Here is a 10,994-nt window from a genome sequence, read left to right as displayed (position 1 = left end):
TTGACTTGCCCGCTCCTCAGCCCTCTCCCTCAAACCCTACACTTTACACATGCCATCCAAATACTATCGATTCACAACAAACTAGCCAGCAACAAACCATCTCACAACAATCAAATCCACAACAAGCCATTCCACCACCAATCCACCCGCAACAAACCATCCCGCCACAAACCGCCCCGCAACAAACCAACATACAACAAATTATCCCGCAACCAAATGACCCGCAACAAGCCAATCCCCAGCAAACTAACTTCCAACAAACCAAACTGCCACATTTCACCACTCCCTACATTCCTCAACTCGCAGTTACCCAAACTATCCCACTTACCCAAAACTACCAAACAACTCGACACATACCATTAGCACACACCGGTAACCATAATACGCAGTATGTGCCACCGATATATGTAGCAGAAGCTCAACCTTTCACTACCCAGTTGCAGGCTATGCAGCATCCAGAGCTTGACCCTTATGAAGAGAGAGAAAGGGAAGCCAGGGCAAGAGCGGACGAGAATGTAGCAAAAGAGCTTCGCAGTATGAGAGAAGCAGTTAGAAATATCCAAGCCAACAAAGGATGTGAAGGACTTGAGTACGGAGATCTATGTATCCATCCTGATATCGAGTTGCCCGCCGGATATAAAATCCCAAAATTTGATATGTTTGATGGGAAGGGAAATCCTCGGGTTCACTTGAGGTCATACTGCGATAAGCTTGTCGGAGTGGGGAAAGATCAAGCTATCAGGATGAAATTGTTCATAAGGAGTTTGACGGTCGATTGGTATACATGCCAAGACCCACAGAAATGGCACAGTTGGGGAGAAATGGCCCAAGAATTCATGGACAGATTTAGGTTTAACACTGAGACTATCCCAGATAGATTTTACTTGATGAAGCTGGAAAGGAAGTCGACAGAAACTTTCCGAGAGTATGCCATGCGCTGGAGAGCAGAGGCCGCAAAAGTCCAGCCCCCAATGGTGGAGAGTGAGATGACTACAATTTTTATACAGTCTTTAAAAGATGCCACATACTGTGAGAGACTGTTAAGTGTCATTAGACAAAAGTTCTCTGAAGTCATCAGAATGGGAGACTTCATAGAGGATGGAATTAAAAAAGGAAGAGTCACAAATCTTGCGGCCTTGCAATCAACAAGTAAGACAATTCAATCACATGCAGCTAAGAGGAAGAGGGACGGAGGGTCCGCAGTCATGACCATCCAGGAACGAAGACCAAACCAATTGTTAACCTACCAATATCCTTCATCTCAGCCTTCATACTACAGCCAACACACCCAAGCCCCTCAGCCTTATTACCAACCTCCACCCACTCCCCTTCCTGTTTACCATACCCAACCAGCATATCACCCATCTCGAGCACCCGCCCATCAAAGCCCATACCGGCCAACCTACTCACCTCAACCCCAACACCAATCACCAAACCGACCAAAAAATGCACCTAGACCTCGCCCAAACTTTGAAAGAAAGCCAACCAAAACCTACACACCGTTAACCGAACCTTTAGCCCAGTTGTATGAAAGATTGAGAACCGCAGGGATACTCCAGCCAATTCAGGGAAGAGTCCCTAATCCCCTCCCTAGATGGTATGACGGGACTAAACGTTGTGCGTATCACTCAGGAGTTACTGGACATGATACTGAGAATTGCCATACTCTCAAGGACATAATTGAAGCATTGATCAAAGAAGGGGTCATCTAGCTCAAAGGAGCTCCCCCAAATATAAACAACAATCCGCTGCCCAATCATGGCGATGCGAATGTGCACATGATTACCATTGACGAAGATTGCAATTTGAAAGGGACTATCGTGCCGGTTAGGAAAGAGGAGAAGGTTGAATCATCAGCCTTTGTTGCTCTAGTGATCACGGTCCAAATGAGGGCTCCATTTGAAGTGGAAGTGCTCACTCCAAGGCCTAGAATCACGACTTTAGTTGCTCAATCACCTTCTTGCAACACCAAAGCAGTTCCCTGGAATTATCAGTCCAATGAAAAGGACAAAGCAAAGGGAAGATTGGTTGTGGAAACTGTTGCGGCCGGAATGACTAGATCTGGGCGGTGTTATGCCCCCGAGGAGGCAGCACGAGGAGCACTAAGCAAAGAAAATGGCCAAAAGAAAGCTGTGACCGAGTCTGAGGTTGAAGAATTTTGGAGAAAGATGCCGACCAAGGAATATTCTGTTGTAGAACAACTAAAGAAAACACCAGCCCAGATTTCTTTATTGGCATTGTTGACGAGTTCTGAAGCTCATAGGAACGCTTTAGCAAAAGAATTGAATGAAGCCTATGTTCCACCTGAGACTTCCAGCGAGAAACTTTCTATAGTAGGAGAAATCCTTGAAACCCACCAAGTTTCTTTTCATAATGACGAATTGCCACCCGAAGGTTTGGGGCACAACAAGGCACTGAACATCACCATCAGATGCAGGGACAAATTCATTTCCAAGGTGTTGATTGATGGAGGTTCAGCTGTGAATATATGTCCTGTCACTACTCTACGAGCATTAGGGATTGATGTCAGGAAACTCCGCGACAGTCAGATGAGGGTCAAAGGTTTTGAAGGAGCCCAAAGAGGTGTTGTGGGAGAGATTGACTTAGCCTTGGAAATCGGGCCTGTGGAGTTCATGGTGGAATTCCAAGTAATGGATATATCTGCTAGCTACAATCTACTGATAGGAAGGCCATGGATCCACATGGCTGGCGCGGTTCCCTCTACCTTGCATCAAAGTTTGAAGTTTGTTTGGAATCATCAAGAAGTGGTGATCCATGGAGAAGGCAGTAATTCAATCTATCCTGAAAGCTCAGTCCCTGTTATCGAAAGTGTAGAAAGGTTGGATGGGTCTGTCTTCCATATCAAGGAAACTATGTGTGCTGCTCAAGCAAGAAGGGTAAAATTGTCACAGGTGCTTATGATGGTGGCATGGGAAATGTTGAAGAATGGTTTCAAACCTGGTCGAGGCCTCGGTTTGAACTTGGATGGCATCGTGGAACCGATTCAGTTACCCGAGCAGAAGGATACTTTCTGTCTCGGATATGTGCCCACTCCTGAAGAGACTGCACTGGCTAGTCTCAAAAGAAGAAGTGACAATCCCTTGCCAAAGCCTGTTCCTCTCCTGAATCAGTCATTTCTCAAAGCATCCGCCGCCCAAGCAAAACCTGAAGACAGCCTCATGGAAAGTTTTAAGAATTTATTCATTGCCGAGGAGGAAGCTGAATGAAACGTGGTTTCGGATGAATGCTCCGAAGGCCTGACTATCTGGGACGCTGAGCCTGGATACATTTTGAACAATTGGACTTGTACCCCGTCCCCGGTTCTCCGAGAGTCTTGGTAGACAATTAGTATTAAATATTTGATGAAACAACACGATTCAAAACTGAGGCCTGAATCATGTCTATGCTTTTGTTGTTTTGCCTCCAAACTTTTAAAAGTTCAAATGCAAAATTCAAGCTATGATTTTATTTATATTTCCGTCTTTGTTTAATTAATTTTTCTTTTATTTTTCATCAATCAAATTAATAAAACTGTTGATACTGTGAATGTGACACATAATGGAACAAGCGAGCCCATAGTAAATGTCGAGCAAGACTCTGAAGAATATGAAGAGGATATGTAACCTGAAGAATTAACCAAGATTTTTGAACACTTCGAGAATGAGCCGAAACCAAGTTTGGTTGAAATAGAAACCATAAATTTGGGAGATTAAGAAGCAGAAAAGGAAATAAGAATTGGCGTCCATTTGACTCCATCACAAAAGGGAGAATTAACCTGTCACGACCCAACCCCGTAGGCCGTGACTAGTGCCCGAGCTGGACACTCGTATGTACCTGTTAACTATAATCATCCACAACTAGCATAATACAGACTTATCCATACCAAGGCAAGACGTCGTCTCAAAACTGTCGCATTATTTAGACGTATCACAACAACCTGTCTCCTGGGGAGGTACATCATTCAACAGACATTATAGTACATAAGCCGACAAGGCTTTCATAATATATAAGGGAACATCCCCGCCATAAACGAGCCGACAAGGCTATCATAACACATTACTTCTCAAAACACACACACACACACACACATATATATATATATATATATATATATATATATATATATATATATATATATATCTACACAAGCCGACAAGGCTGCCACTACGAATGGGAACGTCCCAAAACATAAGCCATATAGACACAACTGAACAACATTGATACACAACCCACACATATGTCTACAGACCTCTAAGAGTAACAACAGTATCATATGACGGGACAGGGCCCCGCCGTACCCCTGGATAAAATACATATACACCACAGAGATTCTGTACCAAAATCTAGGCTCCGGAACAAGGGAGCTCTCCAAGATAGCTGAATAGGACTCCTAAGCTGGCGGGTTACCAACGTGAGCATCTGTACCTGCGGGCATGAACGCAGCCCCCCGAAGAAAGGGGGTCAGTACGGAATATGTACTGAGCATGTAAAGCATAAATACAATAAACAGGATCATACTGAAGTGAGGAGTACAGAAAACCAGTACAATAACCAGAAAACCACAAGGCTTACCTTTGAATCACAAATCATGGTGTCAATATCAGACTTAACTCGTTATGAAACTTAATGTCACCATTAGAGAAACATCCTGTTCATATGCATATGTATAACGTGTCCCGGCCCTCTAGTGAGGGACTAGGTAAATAAAATCAAATCATCATCATGTATATATATATATAACGTGTCCCGGTTCTCTAGTGAGGGACTCGGTGAATAAGATCATCATGTGCCATCCTGGCCGCCATCCCCATATCATCATATCATCATATCATCATGTACATATATATAACGTGTCCCGGCCCTCTAGTGAGGGACTCGGTGAATAATGCAGTGGATCTGTGCACGAAAACATGTCCTGGCCCGGGACTCAGTGAAAGATGTATTGAGGCATGCACGAGCAGAGTAGTGAGAAATCATATGCAAATTAAATCATATCTGAGACTCAATAGAATAATCAAAACGAATCATCATTTGAAAACCAATACAATAGTCATATCAAATACCTTTCGAATGTCGCTGTGGATTATATAAAAATAGAACCTCAAGGATTATATACACGTATCAAGACATAATAAAATAGTTTCTGGAAATCAAGAACATTAGCCATCCTAGTGGCTCTTTTAATATCATTATGAACTATATTAAATAACGTCTCAGGGATGATAGACAGGTATCAAATCAATACGAGACAGCTTATGAAAGTTAAGGACAGTAGTCATTATAGAGCCTTTAGGATTAGAGACTTATACATAAGATTATACTATACAGCATATAGAAAGCTCGAGGGCAGTAGCTTAACTACTTTAAAAGCTCTAACATCAAGAAGTGAATAAGAATCATGAATCATAGTCGGAACTTATGAATGGAATTACCCCAAAGCTCATGTCATTCATCACTTACGTCTAGGACATGCCAAAAGAAAGAAGGGACAGCTTTACATACCTGTCGTAGACCAACCGTAACCAAGCTTGCTTCGTCGCCCCTTTAGCCTATTTAATATGAGAGTAACACTATTGTTAATAAACTACGACTTCCCAAACTTATAAATCTACCACCAATCACTTATGGTAATCACTTCTTAGTTCATACTTCTTGATTAGTATTTTGATTAGTTAAGAACTTAACGGAAATCGGGCAGCATTTCCTCTATATAACTCGCCTAACCCGAACTTCCAATTAATCTCCGATTGTCACAACAATATCAACACCAACGATAACAGAAATAATCATATCAAATCTTTAAATTCCAGCCCATAAACAACTCAATCAACCACCAACAACCTTCACGACAACAACCACAACAACTTATACGATTTGCGGCATAATTTTCGTAGTTCCCATCCCACAATTTAGCTATAACTTGGACAAAATTAAATATATCCATGAGAGAGGATTTCTTACCTTATATGCCAAGAAATACTCTTCTTCCACGTTACTTCACTTTGAAGAAATCTCCGATTTGTTAGAATCCGAAGGAACACGACGTTAGAATCACGTTACCGGCGATTAGAAACATATATGTGTGTGTATGGTTGCTGCTCGCTAATGACTTGTTGATCATTATTTTTGTCACGTTAATTTCTCCATTTTTCCAACAATGGAAATACTTCGTTGCGATACGTACTGCTATGAAATATAGTTTCACGTTTTAGTTGCTACAAACATATATGCTGCTTAATTATCTCTTTTAGAAAATGTCAACAAGAATGTAGAGAAGTTGTTGTGTACTTTTCATCTATGGAAATTCAAGAATTGAAATCATAGACTTTAGATATAGGACGACACCTTCACTTACACGTGTAGCTCTTATAGGATAATTAAGAGATGATTCACCTACACCTTATGCGTGCATATCCACAACTTTTGAATGCCACTTATCACTACCCATGTGGATTATGTCCACAAATATTATCCAACAATTTTAATTAATTTATTCTATTCCACTACAATTTTTCATTTTTTTTTCCCTCCCATTTTAGGAGGATTTATAGTGTTTCCACACTTCCCCTCCAGTGTGACTCGAACCCAGGACCTACCGGTCGTGGGTGAAGGTGCTTAACCACTGAGCCATCCCTCACTAATACAATTTTTCATTTAAATAATTACACACATATTTAATTTCTTGATCTCAATCCACTTAAATAGTCCTTGTATACTCAGTATTATACTCATGTGATTAGCATTAGTCCACAGCTCATTTTCCACACATAAAAATATTATTTTCAATCATTGCCGTCACATTTCTTTTTTGTCTAAAATCACTTCGGGACTTCATTCCTCGTATACATCGAGTTCTTGATTTTTATGCTTGAATATGACCAAATCTTACGGCCTCGGTAAAATTGCTCATGTTAGACGGTTCAATTTCCTGGTCCAAAAATACGGGATGTTATAGCTTGGGCCGTATTTCATTCAAATAAATTTCGAACCTTGACAAAACTTATTTTCTTCGATTTGTTTAACTTCTAATCCTTATGATACATCTGCACTCACTCTAACCACCTATAAGCTTGGGGGATAACCTCGTTACCATTACTAGTGTCATTTAACTCGCACGCTTTCCAAAATGAAAACACGGGATGTAACATCCTTCCCCCCTTTAGAACATTCGTCCTCGAATGTTAAAATAGTCCTATATAAGTGTACTGGTTATGGTGATCTCATAACGAATCAATTACTCTTCTATCATGTTGTGCCTCATCTTGTTTAACTTAATACCATTCTCCACCTGACATCAATTATTATTGAATTTCCAAAGAAAGTGGTCATAATTTAGTTACTTTCATAATTGACTGCAACTTACTATATCCATCTACGCTTGAAGCTTAAGTTGAGTTTTTCTTGATTTGGAGTTATCTTTCAAGTAACATTGTAGAATAGGAGTTGTCTTTCCCTTGGGTAGGTTTACCATCGCATATTATTTCCTCCTGTTCTCTCTTCAAATTCTTATAGGTCTACTTCCACTCTTCATTTAGGTTGCATAGTCCGCAGCATACATCCTTCTTGGACTCATCATTTTAATCCTCTGACATGCACTATCTATAGCATTCCCTTTGAATAGTCGAAAATGAGTTTTCTTCTTAGTAATGAATCTTAGCTGCAATATCCCTTGACACCTCAGGAATATCTTTTCAAGAGATATAAGTGAGTCATTTTCCTGATATAATTCTCCTTGATACTTAAACTCGTCGATCCCTTTTTTTTTTTTTTTGCCTCAACTAGTCTAGAACCCTTTCGTCCATCGTATAGTCATTACCTCCATACCCACATTATTAAATCAACCATATAAATAATTTGTTACATACTGATAACATGTCATCTTTTAACCTTTCGCGATTACGTAATAATCAGGAACCTTCTTCTTATCTTTAGAATCCTCTTCGGGTGTCTCTTCTCGTTTCACTTATATCTGGTCAAAGGTTAAAACACATGATGATCTCAAGGGATTTTAAATCCCATGTTAATCTTGTCCCATAATGAATTTCCCGAAGCACTCTTTTGAGGTAAATACTCGCATCACATCTTGAGTAAACACTTATATATGTAATTTTCCTTATAGCACCCCTATCATCATATTGAGGTAATATCTCTCTTCTGCCATATGCCCATTTTTTTTAAATTTGTTTCACATTTTGCATCACTTTACAAAGTACTATCTTGAGCTTTCCGTCCCTCTTTTGTCCTTTGGTCCATACCTTTTACCTTCATTCCTACGTCTATGCTTGTCATATCACCTCATAATGTCGAAGGTCAATTTCTCTTTGTTGTCCAATGTCTATAACTATCTTACCATAGGATAGATGCCTTTGTAATAGTGTTCCTTGCCACAAATTCATTGAGACCCATAGGTCATTTTACGCATTATCCCTTTTTAGTAATATAGTTCATAACTAATCCTTCTGTTACAACCCAAACTTAAGGTGCCCGTCTTTTTGTTCGTTCTCTTTAAACCCACTGTCTTCTAGTAACCAGTTCGTTTTGATCGTCTCGCTTAAACCACTTCACAATTTCCTTTAATCCAACTTATAACACTTTAGGCATATTGTATCATGTTATTTCTTGTCATAGTCCTTTCCCTTCCTTCATTCACCCTTTGATTCTATCATACCCTACTGTAGGAGAATTTTCTATCCCTTCTTCTTTGCTACTTGTAATTCACAATATCATCAGCAAACAACACTATTGCCAACTTGTAATTTACACGTTTTCATGCCCTTGTCGTATTTTTTTTTTATAAGCATCCACCTTCTGATTTCATATTATATAAAATCTTTACCAATAATTCTCAGCATGGGATCTCACTTGAAGTTTAAGTATTCACATTAAACGTGTTGCAGTATCAGTTTATTTCATCTTACAATTGCATTCCTATCATCCGCTTCCCCCCTTTAGGGTGTACCCATATCACTATCTATTTATATTCTATTCTATGTCCCCATTTCAAATTTTCAACTTTATATGATTCTTTTCCAATACATTTGGTATACTGCTCCATATCCATGTCTTCCTTTGTATCATCTATATCTTAGATTACCCATGTATGAAACTCCAACACAATCACGAGGCGATGAGAACTCTCGATATATAGTAAAAAAATCTTATCTGATGGTTGGTACTCGAGTGATGTAATTAATGTAGTAATTTGTCCGAAGCCACATTCCGTTCATTCCAATCAGTAATTAGGTAGTGCTTATCGTCGTTTCAAATTCTCCATTCGGTAGCACTTATATTCCGATGATAAGTGTCGAAAGTTCTCTTGTAATATTATCTTTATCCCAACCTATATCATCTGTTTCCTTTGATAAATTTACAATACATTATCTGTCACTCAAGGCTACAGTCCTTGTCTCTTAAGGATTTCACTACTTTTGAGGTGAAGTCGTATACACGTAGTACTCCTTTATGCCTTATGCTCTTTTACCCTTGTTGTGTACCCAACATTGACTTCTAACTTACTCAAAATCATATCAAATTCGTCTTAATAGTAGTCTTATCTTATCACCTTGTCGTCGTACTATACCTTTAAGTTCGTAACTATATATTTCCCTTTTATTTTACACTCGTACTCAATTGATTACGTCTATCTTGGGCGCTTTCTTTAGTATTCCTTTCCATTTCTCCGATCCATGTCCATCTTTTATTTCAGTGCACGAGGAATCTCATGTCACCCCTGTATCCTTCGGAAAACACTACTCCTGCATAATCCCTTTCTCTTTTTCAGAACGAATTTTGTTCGTCCCTATTTGTTCTTATCATACCAGTCGTTTTTTTGGCACTCATTCTGCTTCGTTGCTCATGTTTTTGTAGTTGGTCTTTCACAACTCTGCCATTTATGTTGCTCGTGTTCTCGGCTATACATGTCGTAACCAATTACTGCACTGTTATCTCGCTCGCTTCCTTCTTATTTCCTTCTTTCGATTAACTCCTTCTTTTCTTGTGCTCGCTTTCATTTCCGTTATCGCATAATCTTTATACTGAACTTTCCCTATAGAATTTTATAAGTCTTTCTTATTCGTTCTATACCTTACCTTTCCATTTCACATTTGCCTTTATATTTTAGTCATATAAATTACGTCATATCTTTCAGTCACTTCCTCACTGGGCTTTACTCATTCTCATAACAATCCTCATCATATTCACATTATATCCTATTCGTAATCAATCCTATAATGTAACACTTCTTAACCTTTTACCCCTTTCTGATCAATCTTATCCTTAATACCTCACAAGCTGTCTTATCAACACATTCATATTCGTCATAATTCTTCTTCCTCTGTACTCTTGTCTCAATCATACTGTTACTTTTTATAACTATAAGCTCGTCGTAATTTATCCCTGCTTGTCGATTCAGTGATACTTCAATATAACACCCTATTAAGATTTGCCAGCCTTTTCTAAATCATCTCTTATTATCACAAACCCTTCCAAATTGTCCTAGCATTTCCTTCTTACCATATTGATATCGACCTCATAATTACTATTACCATCAATTCAACGGTTAACTTTGTTTCTCGAAGTCAGACTTGCAACTTGGTCAAATCTTATCATTACCATTGACATGACCTTTCAGGACATATTATGAACCTATATCTCATTCTTTTTTTTTCTATTTCTGGAAAAATTTGGGCAGAGTTTCCTCTGTACTTCTTACTATCCCAAAACCTGCACGCTGGAAATACCAACAATGCCTCACATGGCCAACATATATACGCACATATCATATCATATCATAGCCACACAGGGGCTCCCAATTCCAAATATAAGTTACAAAGGTGTCAGGACTTACCTGTCATATCGCACCTCAGGACATAACTGACCCTTTAACGACCTGTCCTGTTATATCTTCGTATCTACCTTCTCTTTCATCCTGCAACTTTATATTTTGATCGTATTCCATTATTAGTACCTTATCCGACATACCTCCTTCGCACCAT

General features: G+C 39.3%; 1 protein-coding gene across 1 annotated transcript; it reads left to right on the top strand.

Annotated features, from left to right (window-relative positions):
* Positions 1-446: 446 nt before the first annotated feature.
* On the top strand, positions 447-1,712 carry LOC132612039 (uncharacterized). The gene has a single exon (XM_060326386.1). It carries the CDS (start codon positions 447-449, stop codon positions 1,710-1,712), a length of 1,266 nt encoding a protein of 421 aa, XP_060182369.1.
* Positions 1,713-10,994: the final 9,282 nt, after the last annotated feature.

The sequence above is a fragment of the Lycium barbarum genome, chromosome 9 (genome assembly GCF_019175385.1).
Source record: "Lycium barbarum isolate Lr01 chromosome 9, ASM1917538v2, whole genome shotgun sequence".
Classification (NCBI taxonomy): Eukaryota; Viridiplantae; Streptophyta; class Magnoliopsida; order Solanales; family Solanaceae; genus Lycium; species Lycium barbarum.
This window is presented reverse-complemented; position numbering and strand designations above follow the sequence as displayed.